Raw genomic sequence first — 17,056 nt, 5'->3', positions numbered from 1 at the left:
AACGAGAAATAACCAGAGGCATTCAAACTTAGAGGAGCATTCATTGTTTTTTCACATATTTTACCTCAGATTTTATTTCCTGGACACTTCCCCAAAAAATTATCCAAAAAATAAGATAAAATCCCACAAAAAGTCACTGCATTGCAGAAGATAAAATCTTGGCTTATATATTCTGACATCCATTTGCTAGGCATTGAATTAGTTTGCAGATAATCGGACATTTTCCTTTTTAGTTAGATTTGAACTATAAAAAAAAAGAAGAGAATGAAGGTAAAGAAGGAATAACTTCAAATGAAACTAAAATTTTATTCCATATGATACTTGACGGCTATATAACAGTTGCATAGTTACTGACAAGGGTTAATGGTGGAGTGGTAAGGACTCCTTCATCCTTAACCCAAGGTCTCGGGTTCAAGTCTTGAATATGAAGTCGCTTTTGTTAGGGAGCATTTTACTCCTCGATATGACATTTTTCGGCGCGAATCCGAATTTAGTCGAGCCACAAGCGAGTGAAAAAAAAAACAGTTGCATGTTTGTCAGTTCCCCCTCTGTTTGTTATGGAAGCATCAGTAGCAGATAAATTAGGAACTATTTTTGCTAGACAATTATTAACAACTTGTTTGGATCAGTAGCAGATATCGTATTGTATTGTTTAATGAATATAACATTTGGATAGACTGTATTGTTTGTCGTTGTTTCATGATGTCACGTACCAACACTATGAACAATAAACTTGCAATATGACTAAGAAAAGATAGGATACAAAGTAGAATTATTATATAAAAGAGTAGGATAAAGGATAAAATATGATTATTTAATAATAAGGAAGGGCAAGATGAGAGAAAATAATGATGCCACCACACCAAATCCGTTGTTCCATAAAGTGACACTTTTCGTCGTTATGTAATGGTGATGCAGCTGTGATCTTCACGCCATGAGAGCACAAAGAGAGAGAGAGAGGAAGAAGATGAGAGAAGATTCCAGAACTTCGTAATTGAATTAATTGAGAAAAAAAAAGAGTGGAACCTCCACTATATACAATTGTACAACTAAGCTAAAACTAAGTCGGATAACCACTAACTAACTTGCTAATTACTTAGCTGATTGGTACATCTGTCATTTCTAACTAACTAGTGACTCCACTAACTCCTAACTAACTGATCAATACAAATAATAGTTCTTAATACCCCCCTCAAGTTAGAGGTGTAGTAAACACAACCAACTTGCCTAATGTAGCACTGTGTTTGATCCCTGTCAAGGCTTTAGTTAGGATATCCGCGAGCTGGTTATCTATTCTGATATGATGGAGAGAGATCAAGCCTGCTTGTAGTTGATCACGCACAAAATGACAATCGACTCCTATATGCTTGGTCCTCTCGTGGAATACTGGATTCCTTGCAATATGCAAGGCAGACTGGCTATCACAGAAGACTGAAATAGGCAGGGAAAAATGAACAGTCAATTCTTTGAATAGTCTGCGTAACCATACCAACTCTCCCACAACCTTCCTCAAGGCTCTATATTCTGCTTCTGCAGAAGAAAGAGATATGGTCTCTTGCTTGTTAGACTTCCAACTAATAGGACTGCTACCCAACAAAACCAGGTAGCCTGTGATGGACCTCCTAGAGTCTGGGCAGGCTGCCCAATCAGAGTCACAATATGCTTTGACTGTATGGTCCCCATCCTTTGACATGAAAATTCCCAAGGTAGGATTCATTCTTTAGGTATCTTAACAAGTGAAATGCTGCTTTCAGGCGAGGTTCTCTGGGCTCCTACATAAACTGGCTTAAGTGTTGAACACTATATGCTATGTCCAATCTGGTGTTGGTTAGGAAATTTAGTTTGCCTACTAATTTCCTGTAGTAAGTGGGATCATGCAGTATTGTCCCTTCCTTGGCTTTTAGTTTTATAGTAAGGTCTAAAGGTGAAGAGCAAGCCTTGTGCTCCAGACAATTGTACTCCTTCAGCAGATCCAACACAAATTTTCTTTGTGATATAATAGCCCCATCATCCTTATACATAATTTCCAGTCCCAGGAAATAATGAAGCTGTCCTAGATCTTTGATCTTGAACTGCTCATGTAGGAAGCTCTTGAGCTGTGCAATCTCTTGCTGATCAGTTCCAGTCAATAACACATCATCTACATATACAACAACATATACTGATGTATTTCCATTCCTTTTATAGAAGAGTGAATAGTCATACATGGAATGTGTGTAGCCCCTTGAGCATAATGCCTCAGTCAGTTTTGCATACCATTGTCTACTTGCTTGCTTCAGACCATAGAGAGACTTGTTCAGTTTGCAGACTAAACCTGGTTTGTCTATTACTAACCCAGGTGGTACCTGCATATATACTTCTTCATTGAGATCCCCATGGAGGAAAGCATTATTCACATCCAACTGTGAGATGGACCAGCCCTTCTTAACTGCTGTAACTATTAAGGCCCTGATTGTTGTCATTTTTACAACTGGTGAAAAGGTTTCTATATAGTCTATGCCTGCTTGTTAAGTGTAACCTTTGACAACCAACCTGGCCTTGAACCTCTCAATGCTACCATCTGCTTTGTGTTTCACCTTATACACCCACTTACAACCAATTGCTTGCTTCCCAGGTGGTAGCATCACTAAATCCCAAGTGTGGTTAGAGTATAATGCATCAAATTCCTGTGTCATAGTAGCTTGCCATGCATGATCAATGGCTGCCTCCTCATATGATAATGGTTCCCTGCCATGACAAACATTTCTCACAAGAGTCTGACTATCAGGAGTTAGTAGATCAGAGGCAATATGGTGATTAACAAAGAACAAAGCATTTAGGGAAGCATAATTAGTTTTAAGTTGAGGTAGGGAATTGACATAGTCCTGCAGGTATGTGGGAAGTTTGTGAACCCTGTGTGACCGTCTTGTTGGATGAACTTGTTCTACATTGGCCTGTTTAGTGTTATGTTGTGATGATACATTAGGTGGTAAAGATCTAGGTGTTCCAGAAGGTGAAGGGCTAGCTACATGCATAAGTGACATAGAAACAAATGTGTTGTCTACACTCCTTTGATCATTCAAGATTTCAGGAGTCTGTGTGACATTTTTATTCTCAGAAGGTTGTTCACTTAGAGATTCAATGAAAATAATTGGATAAGGAACAAATGATTTAGAAGATTTGCTCACACTAACACTAAAAGGGAAAATGGATTCATTAAAAACCACATCTCTAGAAATATGAATTTTTCTAGTGGCTAGACTTAGAACTTTGTACCCCTTTGTGTTGAAACGATATCCAACAAAGACATGAGGTATTGTTTCGGGATTGAAATTATCCCTATGTGGTACTGGTACAGTAGGGTAACATAGGCAACCAAAGCTCTTAAAGTGGGAGTATTTTGACAATTTTCTATATAGTAACTCATATGGTGTCTTATTGCTGATAGAATTGGATGGTAGTCTGTTTATTATATAAGTGGCACGAAGGATACATTCACCCCAATATCTTAGGGGTAGCTTGGATTGGAAAAGGAGGGCTCTGGCTGTTTCAAGAAGGTATTTGTGTTTTCTCTCTACCACACTATTCTGCTGTGGTGTGTAGGGACAAGTTCTTTGATGAATGATTCCTTTAGATTGGAATAACATGGTTACTTCTCTACTGGTGAACTCCAGTCCATTATCTGACCTTATGAACTTGATAGTTACACCAAACTGATTCTCCACTAGATTCATGAAATTTTTGAGTATCTCAATGGCGTTACTTTTGTTGGATAAGAGGTGAGTCCAGGTGGACCTGCTATAATCATCCACTATGGCTATAAAATATTTATGTCTATCATGTGTAGGAACATGATATGGACCCCACATATCAACATGAAAAAGTTCAAAGATTCTGTTAGTTGTGCTGGTTTTCTGAGAAAATGGTAGTCTTTCTTGTCTAGCCATTGGACAAATGGTGCAGTTGAAAGGTTGTTTGGGGGAGAAGTTAGCAGGTATAGAGGTAATCTTCTTCATTTTGACAACGGGGACATGTCCAAGTCTATTATGCCACAACACATTCACATTATTTTCAGCCCAAGAATGAGAGAATATGCTAGGAAATTCAGAAGATGGACTTGCAAAAGAAATTTGTTCTTTAACACTTGCACATGAATTACTTTCAATTGGAAAAGATATACACTTATTGGTATGAAATGGTATATTTACAATAGAATGAGAGGGACAGTGTGTGTTACAAGTGCAACAAGTAGAAATGGTAGGTAGTATACGATTGTCCTTTACTGCAGAGCTTGCATTGTTCTTCTTCAAACAACTTGGGCATAAGATATATAGCCTATATCTCACTTTACCAATCATCTGAGGCCTCTTCATTGAAGGGGCCTGCAATATACAACAAAGTTTGACAAAGGCAACAAGACAGTTGAGGTGAGAGGTCAAAGAGTGGACAAAGATTAAATTGTATCTGAAAGTGGGAACAAATATTACTTTATCTAGAGTGATCTTAGAAGTGAGAGTCACACTACCAATTTCTGTCACCTTTACTTTGTAGCAATTTGGAAGTATGACTAACAGGGGATAAGGTAAGTTTATTATGTTGGTTAATAAGGATCTGTTAAAGGTCATGTTATTTGATGCCCCTGAATCTATAATCCATGAATCAACTTTGTTCTTGAAACATTCACATGAGAGTTTACCAAAGTCAATTAAGGAAGTACAAGCTATCATACCTACAAAGTTTGCTGCTCCTGATATAGCATTGGCTCCAGTTCCATGGTCTCCTACTCCTGCTGATTGAAATTATTGCAGCAGGCTCACCAACTGGCTATACTCCTCTTGGGTAAGACTCACATTCTGAGCATTGTCATGACTGGCATACTTCTCAGTCTCTGCAGGTTGAGTGTCAATAGTTGCTATATGTGCATTGGCCACTGTTCTATTGCCTTTACTGAATCTGTTATTGTTGTTGTTGTTTGAATTGTAATTATAGTTGGGGTTCTGCCTAGCATTTTTATTGAAATTGCTTTGACTTGTATTTAGATTCTGATTGTGGCCAAAGTTCTGTGGGTATCTATGAAGCTTGTAACATTTCTCTTTGGTGTGCCCTGACCTCTTACAATAATCACAGAAAGGCCTATTCCTGTTGCTGTGATTGTTGTTGGGAGAGTAGTTTGTTCTGAATGTCCCATGCCTGATTGTGTTAGCATTCAAAGCTGATGACTCCAGTGCTAAATGACCACTTGGTTTAATTTCTCTCTTCCTTTCCTCTTGGATCAACAAAGAAAATGCTTGAGCAATTGAGGGAAGATGATTCATCATCAATATGCTGCCTCGAACAACAGTGTATGTCTCAATCCCATAAGGAATTGTATCAGTCTCATATCTTGTTCAACCTTATGCATACTTTCCTTAGCTCCACATGAGCAATTGCAAGTGCAATGAGATTTGGCAATCAAGGTATTAAGTTCCTCTCATAATTTTTCATTTTTGTGTAATAACTAGTGATATCAAGGGATCCTTGAGATAGATCATTGATCTCTTTCTGAATTTGGTACAATTTTGTCCCATTTGTTTGGTCATACCGATCCTCAAGTTCTCTCCACAATTCGAATGCATCAGCTACATATTCAATACTATCTGCAATTTCCTTGGTAAAGGAGTTCAGGATCCACGATGTGACCATATCATCACACCTTTCCCATAGGCGGAATTTTGATGAATCTGGATCTGGTCTTTTGCACTCTCCATTGATAAATCCCAATGTATTCTTCACAGATAATGCTCGCATCACACCTCTTCTCCATGATCGATAACCAAAACCATCAAATGGAGCAGGAACTAGAGCTGCCCCAGGATTATCGAATGGATGCATATATAAAGGACTACTAGTATCAACACCTGACTGGTTAAGAGACTCAGTCACAGTCGGTGTTGATTGATTATCATCCTCACCAGTACTCATCTTTATGATCCAGAAAATTTCTAAGCGATTTGAGGGCTAGAAAATATGGTGATTAGGAATTTAGCAACAATTCTCAAACAATTACAGATCAGAAGTAAGAACATAACCTGTCCTCAGAACTACAACTCGAAATCAATGGAGAAATGAATTTGCATGTGCGCGATCTAGTTCGAATAGTCAGTAGCAGAAGTAGAACTAGCAAACTTTGTGAAGCGAGTCCAAAATTGATGCTCCTTGCTCTGATACCATATCAGAATTAGCCAATAGAACAGTATCTGAAGCTTTGCTGCAACTTGAAGTTGAGCTTCAATGGTAGTGCAACTGTGATCTTCACGCCATGAGAGCACAAAGAGAGAGAGGAAGAAGATGAGAGAAGATTCCATAACTTCGAATTGAATTAATTGAGAAAAGAAAAATGAGTGGAACCTCCACTATATACAATTGTACAACTAAGCTAAAACAAAGTCGGCTAGCCACTAACTAACTTGCTAACTACTTAGCTGATTGGTACAACTGTCATTTCTAACTAACTAGCGACTCCACTAACTCCTAACTAACTGATCAATACAAATAATTAGTTCTTAACAGTAATGATGATTTAATGATATGATACAGTAAAATTTAAGTAACAATCAAAACAAACATTATATTTAAAGTAACAATACGATACAATACAAAGGGAACAACCATTCAAACAAGCTGTAAATAGGTCTACTTCTTTAGTTTATGAGTCTATTTTGCATGAATTATTGGTCCACGAAAATCCTGTATTATGATGCATATTAATTTATATTATATCGTTTATTAAAAAAAAGTATGCATAGCCTCATTAATGTGTTGTACTCATAAAAGTCAAAGTTTCTTTTGAAATCAATTTTCATGTTATGATATAATATATGTTCTATATAACAACATTAATTTTGCTATAACAACTAAAAAGGTCTAGAACAAATAAGACTGTTATAGAGAAGTTTCAACCGTATATTGATATTGTTTTTCAGTATAATTTTTTTTAAACTGCGAGAACTTGTGAATACTTTTGCAGCAGCTCACAGGTCACCTGCCAAAATTACACTATTTGTCGTCTATACTAGCAATAAGTACTACTATAATACAAAAAGTGTGGTACTTTTTCAAACTTTAACATAACTGTATTAAAAACTAGTTCGGAGACTTACGAATTTTGTTTATAGTGGAAGCGAATCATCTGTAACAACCACGACTCAAATTATTGGTTGTTGTGAGTCCTCATAAGACGGATAAATTCCCTTATTTCTATAGCCTAGCTTAATGCAGATTAAAGGAACATCATTACTAAACCCTAACTGTTTTGGTATTATGAAAAGCGTCTCTTTTCAATATCTATAATAGTGTATATATAGGATATCATTAGAGTTTAGGGTTAAACTAACTAATTGGCAGGTTTATTAGCTAGCACCTCTTATGGATATATGTATTAGGACCAAAGCTATATTTTCTAACTATAACTTTTACCGTCAAAGTTGTGTGGGGTGACAAATACCCTTATATCCTTAATCAGAAGTATAAGATTTGAGTCCGAAAAATAAAGTTATTATTATATGAAGTACTTTATTTTCCAAAGTGAAATTTTTTATTGTCCAAAGTGGAAATTTTAGACATAAATCGAAATTAATCTGGATTTAGGGCGGATAGAAAACCAAAAAACGAAAAATTATAGTCAAAATTTGATCAATACACTCTTCAAATGAGATAAAAGGCAAAACCATAAAAGAAAAGTACAGTAACTGTATCTATATTCTCTTGAAATGTACACATCTTTCACTGTGTGGTAAAGAGATACTATATATGTCACAATAGTACTGAATATAATTGGTGCCTAGGTTGTCATGAAATATGCTCTCTTTCTTGTACCGGTCCTACATTAATATTATCGGGACCGATTAAACAGGATAAGCTAATCAGTGAAAATGATAAAAAAAATTATTATTTTTATTTATGAGTACTTAATTTATTAGCATTAATATTTCAAGAACATAAAGATACCACTTTATACACCAGATTTTTCGTCTCGCTTGACTAAGAAAAGGACAAGAAAATAAGACGAATTCAAAAAGAACTTGTCATATATTTTTGCTGCCGAGCCTTAAACAAGTTTAATATTGATTTGAGTTATCAACCTTGCATTGAGATAATTTCTTACTTAATGATCAACAGAAAAATATTATTTTGTTGTGAACCAATTAAATCCCTCTATTGTTAAGAGTATTTGTAAGGTTTATAGGTTGAGTCATTCTCCCAAGCAGGGTGTGCATAGACCAGGTTGGTTCGGATTTTTCAATTACCAAATCAAACCAATTGTCTCAGATTTTTCAATTATCAAATCAAACAAAACCAACAAAAGTCGGGTTTTTCAATCACGGGTTTTCTCGAAATTTTTGGTTTTCTCTGCTTTTTCGTTTTTTCCGACAAAATCTTCGTAACATAAAATTTATAATTTTTGCTCTAATATTTCTTAGGTCCTAGTATGATAAAACTATATAAGATGTTATCCAATAAAATAATACAAAATAATATGAGATGAGTCATAATTACACTAAAATACTCAACAAATCGCATAAGATAAATATTGCTAATTAATAAGCCATAATAAAAATAAACATAATCTAAAAGTAATGTTAGAATAAGTACGACTAATAAGTACTAAATATTAATTACATGACTAAATAATATTAAAAGTGAGTTATGCATTTTCACTATCTAAATCATTATGAAACTAAAAAAATAAATATCCAATACTATTGTCATTTCTAATATTGGATTAAATTCTTTTTGTTAGCATTAGTATTGACTTGATTTTGCTTTGAACTTTATTTGAGTTACTAACTTTTATGGGCTATAAAACATATTTGATCATTCAAAAGTTCAAAGTCCAAGCTTGAAATAATACATTAAAAAAGAGAACTATTAAAGCGTTTAAATTATATTTATAAATTACATTACAATAATTACTTTATGTATAAAATATTTTTAAAACTTGTATACATGTAATGTTGGGTTGGTTTGGTTTCGGTTTGACTTTTTTTAGTTAAAACCAAACCAAACCAATTATGGTCGGGGTTTTTTTGTAACACCAAACCGTAGTCGGATTTTTTTCCTCGGTTTGACTCGGATTATCGATTTGGTGCGATTTGTCGGTTTCCTTTGGATACCCCTACTCTCAATTAATATGTCAGTCTTTTGAGTCGAATTCTCATATTTTTTTTACTTATATTAAATATCAGAAAACAAGAAAATATTATTGTTATACCCCAAAAATATGACCAACTTATACAAATATCACCCTTTAAATTATCATCAAGGATTGTGGTGAGATGAATATGATCTCTTCGCTTTTAACCAGCGACCTCAAATTTGAGCCCCGAGAATGAAAAAAAAATCTTGATTGGGAGCATTTCCCCTCCTTAAGTGACTCAAATTTTCAAATGCGAATATTGGACACAGTGTGTAAAAGTTAGGTGCTGAATCATAATGGTGCACACATGAGATCATGTGTAAAACCTAGGAAGTGCAACGAGTAACTTTCAGATTGAACAAAAATTCCATTTCTCACGAAAAGAAAGAAGAATTGAATTATAACTAAAAGAAACATCTTTTAGGTACAATCCAAAAAGAAACGAATCACTGCTGATCGAATAAAAAGATATTTTCTTGCAAATAGGACCCTCAATTACCAATATAAGGTAGACAACGAACAATTTTTTGTGTACTAGATAAATAGCCCACTGGTTTTTTAGAATTTATGTATTATAATTAATTAGCTGTACAAAAAAAAACCAACCATCATTGTTCTTGAATCTGATTATTAACAGACCAAGAAATTCAGAACCCAACTTGCTGTATTCTTAGCTTTAACACAAACCTCCAAATTCTTGGCTGTGTTTTTTGCATAGAGCCAAAGATCATAACATAATGGACACATGGGTGCTTAAAATTTCTCCATATTGTGTAGTATTATTATGCATGTTAGCACCATAGTGATATAGAGATCTCGGGTTCAAATACTGAGTACGAAATCGCTTTTGTTAGAAAGTTTTATTCCCAATATTGGACTTTCCAACAAGAATCCGAACATAGTTAGACTCTAATAATACTGTTATTGAACTTCTGGTGGGAAAAAACCGGGAAAAAAACACCGAAGTGTCAAAAGTAGGATTTTTTTTACCTTTGGTTAATTTTTCAGTATAACAATTGTAGTGCCTCAACCTCAAGCAAGTTGGAACGGCTATATGAATTTTCATTTTTCATATTGCTCTATTTTTGCCCTTTTAGTCCAATAATTAATTACTCAGTAACGGTTTAATTTTGATTTTGGTCTTTCTCTTCATTCTTAAAACACTTGACATTCATCCACAGGTAAAAAAAGATTAATTTAATTAGCCATATTGGTAGCGGAGTTAGCAAAATAGAAAAAGATGATCATAATAATCTTAGTAACTTGATTTGATGCATTTTTCCCTTTATTTTCCTTATTATCTTTTGAAACCCTCGGAAAACAATTAGAATATAAAGAAAGATCCAAGAATTTAAACTTAATGGATTCAATGTTTAAGGTTTTAACTATTCAATCTATTTGCACTTTTAAAATTATACGTTCAAGACTAATATATATTAAAAAAATTAGTAATTTCTCAAATATTCATACATATTATATCATACATTCATATATCATCATGAAGGTGTGTGGTAGGATGATTAATCTCTATATTTTTAGCTATAGACCTCGAATTTGAGCTTTGAGAATAGAGAACTAACCTTCCAATAGGGAGCAATTTATTACTTTCCTTAGTGTCCCTACCAAGCGCAAATCTATAGTTGGACTCCAATGCGGACACCGGATGGGAAACCAAAAAAAAAAACTAATTGAATTAATGAATTTTAAATACCAGACGATTAAACTATAAAAAAAACAAAAAAAAAAAAACAACCAAAAATACCAGCAGTGCAAGGACTGAGACTGAAACATTTTTTTTTTTTTTTGCTAAATAAACTAAGATATAAATCTACTATTTCAACACTATAAATACCTCCATGCATACTCATCACTTCACCAAGAAAACCACTTCTTAAAATCAAGTTTTTTTTAATTAAAAAAATGGCTTCCAACCAGGTTTGCTCCACTCTTGCTCTTTTCCTTACTTTTAACCTAATTTTCTTCACATTTGTTTCAGGTTGTGGAACTTGTCCTAAACCAAAACCACCACCAAAACCTAAGCCTTCTTGTCCTCCACCTCCATATGTTCCAAAAAAGGAAACTTGCCCAATTGATACATTAAAATTAGGTGTTTGTGCTAATGTTCTTGGATTGGTTAATGTTGTTGTTGGTTCACCACCTGTGAAACCTTGTTGTAGTCTTATTTCAGGACTTGCTGATGTTGAAGCTGCTCTTTGTCTTTGTACTGCTATTAAGGCTAATGTTTTAGGCATTAATCTTAATGTACCTGTCTCATTGAGTTTGCTTCTTAATGTTTGCTCCAAGAAAGTCCCTTCTGGCTTCCAATGTCCTAATTAATTGTATTAAAAGACACTCCAGTGCGTAAAGTATTCCGCGCTTACTCAGGAGTCTGATAAGAATGAAAAATTCAAAGTTTATCTCATTATTTGTATTTTCTTTGAGGGTTTTCTATTTTTATGTTTACTTTGTTTTTTTGTCTTTTTTCTTTTTTTTTTTTTGGGGGGGGGGGGGGGGGTTGTACCATTGAGATGAAATTTGTGGGTTGTGCTTAAGTATTGGTAAGTGTTTACTTACCAGTTGAAGTTGTTCATTGTATTCCAGTTTCTGTTATATCATATTATTATTTTTTTCAATGTTTAATTTGAGTTGAATGGTCTGTTATTTTTATTCAATAAATAGCGATTTGTTTCTTCTATTTTAGATTCTTAGCCAGCAGTTTGTACTCCTACATTGCAAACAAATATTTCTGACACATATTCGGTGTTTATATACTAAACTAATAAATGCAAGATATATGTTTTTCATTTACATATTTATCGCTTAATCATGATTAGCTGATGTATTTTTATTTCAATTCTTAATTATTAACGTTATATATATATTGTTTGATTGATATAAACATTGAGTACAAGTATTACAACATAATGGAAGGATTATTATTCTTAATTAGATACTTGTACACATTTTATTTATAATAAGTAGATGTATATGGTTTAATTTAAAACATATGTTTGTTATGAACTGAATAAAATATTTTTTTACTATTTGAAGTGTAGTTAGTAATGTACTATTATGAACGAATAACTGACTTTGGATCTCATATTTGGTTGATTTAATTAGCACAGCTTTATCATATTTTATCAAAATATTATTGAAACTATAACTCACAATAAAAATGGTGGACCTTTTCTTTCCTTTCTGAAAATTAGAGTATTCAATGTATTTTTCTTTAAATATATTAGAATCTAGATCAGAGTTATGCAAGTTTTGAAAAGAGGGAAGCAAGTTCTGAATATAGCATGAGGTTATGTTGTCATATTAGTTCTATTACTAATCCATAGTTTAGTTGATATTTTTTCTCGCATAAAATAACAATAGATTTACACGTAATTTATGCAAATATAATTGTGCATAAAAAATAGTAATCAAAAACAGTGTTTAATTAGCTATATATTACTACTGAATTTTTTGTCAAATATTATTTCTCTTAATGCAGCCAACCATGTGCAAATGCGACCCAAATGGAATAAAGTAGATACAACTTTGTGCTCCATGCCCTATATATAGCTACCACAAGAATTTTGCTATCACATGGTATGATCCCTTATCTTTTTAATTACTTGTAAATAAATTTGATAGATAAAAATAAGTGCTATTGATAAAACTACAACATCTTGGTCTATGCATATAATGATATATATAAGACAGTAAGTATGTAATTAACAGAATGATGCATGAAAAAGAAAAAAATACAACTAAAAAAATTGGATTTAGCTATGTACATCATTGTTAATCTGTTGCTAAATCGCTCGTAACTAACAGAATTTTTTAAAATATATCACTATTCATTGCTAAACAAAATTAGCGACGAATTTTACTATTTAGCTATAAAATTTGTTACTCGCTAATTCATGTTTTTAGTAGTGAAAGAATGATGCATGAAGAGTTAAGTTTCTTTTTTTTCATCATAGCTAAATGGCGATAATTGAAAATTTAATTTGTAGAACCCTACGAGTAAAATTACACACCTCTCATCAATCATCAAGGACATTGGGTGTGATGACCCATGTAACTTAGAGCTCTGATACCAACTTGTCACGATCCGAATTTTCCACCCTTCGGAGTCGTGGTGGCGCCTACTCGTGAAAGCTAGGCAAGCCGCGTAATATAGGATCACTAACTCTTTTATTTAGCCTTTTTAACAATTTAAATTAACATGCGATTAACAATGAAATATTAACGATAAATAAATACATGCGGACGACTTAATCTGATAACTTAGCCAAAACCAGTACGACAATACTAACATACATCTCTACCCAGAATCCGGTGTCACAATATCACGAACTACCTACGAATACTACATACATATGTCTAGAAAGAAAGGTACAATCTGTCTCTGAAGTAAATAAAAACAGAATACATATAAAGATAGAAGAGAACGCCGGGCCTGTGGACGCCTGCAGGACTACCTCAGGATCTCTAACTGGACTGAAGGCAGCCACCAAATGCTACGGTCCAAAAGCTACCGCTCCAGGATCTGCACATAGTGTAAAGTGTAGTATCAGCACAACCGACCCCATGTGCTGGTAAGTGCCTGGCCTAACCTCGGCGAAGTAGTGACGAGGCTAGGACCAGACTACCAAATAAACCTGTGCAGTTATATAATATGCACCGGAAAATAAAATAGGAATAAACAAATAAAGATGAGAGGGGGTACATGCTGGGAAGGAAATATCAATACCAACAGTAAATTAAGAGAAAGGCGTAAGGATAATTTAGATTTCATAGCAAAACAATAAGGAACTCGTCACCAATCTATAAGCAATTAGTATTATCTATTATTGTGGCGCGCAACCCAATCCGAAAAATATAATAACATTGTTGCGACGTGCAACCCGATCCATATCATTTATCACTGTTGCGGCGTGCAACCCGATCCAAATATAATATTTTTGCGGCGTGCAACCCAATCCAAATATAATATTGTTGCGGCGCGCAACTTGATCTAAATATAATATTGTTGTGGCGTGCAACCCGATCCAAATATAATATTATTGCGGTGCGCAACCCGATTCACATATACAGTTCTACACCAATCGCCACGAAATCCCCGGCAAGGGAATCGACAATATAAGTTATTACGTCCCGGCAAGGGAAAATCAGCTATAACCAAACTTGTTCCAACATCTAACTACCTCAATTAGCACCAATACTCAATCATAAGTAATTCCCACGAGAATAATCATAATCTTTGCTCAACACAGAGAATCAACAACTTAAGCATTCGTAGGATTTATCAAGAACACAACAATTTCAATTTAAAACTCACGGTCATGCTTGACACCAACGTATAGATACTCGTCACCATGCCTATACGTCGTACTCAACAAATAACATGTAGCAAATAGGACACAACTCCTAATCCATCAAGCTAAGGTTAGACCAAACACTTACCTCAAACTTCCACGGCCAACTCAGGCCTCAAACACCGCTTTTCCTTTAGAATTCGCCTCCAAACAACTCGTATCTAGTCCAAATTGATTTAACAACATCAATAAATGCTAAAGAATTCATACCTAATGCTCAATTATAGGTTTTCTATCATTTTTCCCAAAAAGTCAAAAATCGACCCCGGGCCTGCTTGGTCAAAATACGAGGTTCGGACCAAAACCCGATCACCCATTCGCCCACGAGCCCGAATATGTAATTAGTTCCAAAATCCGACCCCAAAACAAGGTCTAAATCCCAATTATGCAAAAAGCCCTAACTCTACCCAAATCCCTAATTTTCTACCCTTAAGAACATAATTTAGGCCTAGAAATCTAATGAGTGTTAATGAAAATTGAAGAAAATGAGTCTACGATTACATACCTATGAATTTGTGGCGAAGTTCTCTTTCAAAAATCGCCCAATTTGGAGTTTGGAAGAAGAAGTTATGAAATTTGGGTTTAATCCCGTATGTGTTCTGTTACTGTTTAAATTACTGGGCAAAATTGGTCTCTGCGATCGCGAACAAGGGTATGCGATCGCATAGGGTAAGGGGTATTGGGCACTGCGATCGCGGACTAAGCTGTACGATCTCATAGAAGAAAATGGTTCCCTTCCCAAAATTTACTCTACGCGATCGCTGAAGGAGCTATGTGATCGCATAGTACAAAATAGGACCCCCTGAAACTACACTATGCGATCGCAAACATACCTATGCGATCGCATAGCACAAGGACCTGGACACCAGCAAACAACAATTTCTGCAATTTTTCCTAAGTTCAAAAACCTTCTAACGCCTATCCGAAACTCATCCAAGACCTCGGGGCTCCAAACCAAACATGCACACTACCTCAAAAACACCCTACGGACTTACTCGTGCGATCAAATTGCCAAAATAACATCAACAACCATGAATTTAGCATCAAAATCATGAAATCACCTAAGAACTTCAAAATTTCCAATTTGCTCAAATACGGTCCGATTCACGTCATTTCAAGTTCGTTTCTTACCAAATTTTACAGACTCGACTTAAACCACATATAAGACCTGTACCGGGCTCCGAAACCATAATACAGGCCCGATACCATCAAATTTTAAACGCATTTCATTTCCAAAACTCATAAATAATTTTCTTTAAAAATTCATTTCTCGGGCTTGGGACCTCGGAATTCGATTCCGGGCATACACCCAAGTCCAATATTTTTCCATGGATCCTCCGGGACCGTCAAATCACGGGTCCGGGTCTATTTATCCAAAATATTGACCGAAGTCAACTTAAATATATTTTAAAGTCAACATTCATCATTTTTCACAAATTTTCACAAAATAGCTTTACGGCTACGCGTCTGGATTGCGCACGCAAATCAAGGTGTTGCCTAAAGAGGTTTTTAAGGCCTCAGAATGCAAAATGCATTTTTAAAAACAAGTAATGACCTTTTCTCCACCTCTAAAACAACCGTTCGTCCTCGAACGAACATAAGAAGGAAGTACTCGAGTCGGGGAAAAGATGGGGATAACGGCTCCGCATATCGGACTCAGACTCCCAGGTCGATACCTCAGCAGGCTGACCTCTCCACTGAACACGAACAGAAATGAAACTCTTCGATATCAACTGACGAACTTGCCGGTCTAGAATAGCTACCTGCTCCTCCTCATAAGACAAGTCCTTTTCCAACTAGACAGTGCTGAAATCTAACACGTGGGATGGGTCGCCCTGATATTTTCGGAGCATGGACACATGAAACACTGGATGCACGGCTGATAAGCTCGGCGGCAATGCAAGTCTGTAAGCCATATCTCCCACTTGATCAAGAATCTCAAACTGGCCAATGAACCTAGGGATAAACTTGCCCTTCTTTCCAAATCTCATCACGCTCTTCATAGGCGACACCCGAAGCAATACCCGCTCACCAACCATGAATGCTAAATCTCGAACCTTATGGTCGGCATAACTATGAATTCCTGGACTAAGCTGTACGAAGCCTATCCTGAATAATTCTGACCTTGTCCAAGGTATCCTGAACTAGATCCGTACCCAACAACCGAGCCTCTCCCGGCTCAAACCATCCAACTAGCAACCGACACCGCCTACCATACAAAGCCTCATAAGGAGCCATCTGGATACTCGACTGGTAGTTGTTGTCATAGGCAAACTCTGCTAAAGGAAAAAACTGATCCCACGAGCTTCCAAAGTCAATGACAGAAGCTTAGAGCATATCCTCCAAAATCTGAATAGTTCGTTCGGACTGCCCGTCCATTAGAGGATGAAACGCTGTGCTCAACTCAACCCGTGTGCCCAACTCTCACTGAACTGCTCTCCAAAAATGTGAGGTAAACTGCATACCTCGATCCGAAATGATAGACAAGGGCACACCATGAAGACGAACAATCTCCCGGATATAGATCTCAGCT

The 17,056-nt window shown here is 35.5% G+C and overlaps 2 protein-coding genes across 2 annotated transcripts; one reads left to right on the top strand and one right to left on the bottom strand.

Moving 5' to 3' along the window:
- Positions 1-5,430: 5,430 nt before the first annotated feature.
- On the bottom strand, positions 5,431-5,940 carry LOC142180702 (uncharacterized). Its single transcript, XM_075252754.1, has one exon. The coding sequence runs from the start codon at positions 5,938-5,940 to the stop codon at positions 5,431-5,433; it is 510 nt and encodes a 169-aa protein (XP_075108855.1).
- Positions 5,941-11,013: 5,073 nt separating this feature from the next.
- On the top strand, positions 11,014-11,787 carry LOC107828311 (putative lipid-binding protein AIR1B). Its single transcript, XM_016655588.2, has one exon. It carries the CDS (start codon positions 11,075-11,077, stop codon positions 11,489-11,491), a length of 417 nt encoding a protein of 138 aa, XP_016511074.1. The 5' UTR covers positions 11,014-11,074; the 3' UTR covers positions 11,492-11,787.
- Positions 11,788-17,056: the final 5,269 nt, after the last annotated feature.

This window comes from Nicotiana tabacum, chromosome 5 (assembly GCF_000715075.1).
Source record: "Nicotiana tabacum cultivar K326 chromosome 5, ASM71507v2, whole genome shotgun sequence".
Taxonomy (NCBI): Eukaryota; Viridiplantae; Streptophyta; class Magnoliopsida; order Solanales; family Solanaceae; genus Nicotiana; species Nicotiana tabacum.
This window is presented reverse-complemented; position numbering and strand designations above follow the sequence as displayed.

Bases quoted from the DNA above. Each gene is read 5' to 3' on its own strand.
- LOC107828311 (XM_016655588.2), top strand. From the start codon at position 11,075: ATGGCTTCCAACCAGGTTTGCTCCACTCTTGCTCTTTTCCTTACTTTT.
- LOC142180702 (XM_075252754.1), bottom strand. From the start codon at position 5,940: ATGAGTACTGGTGAGGATGATAATCAATCAACACCGACTGTGACTGAG.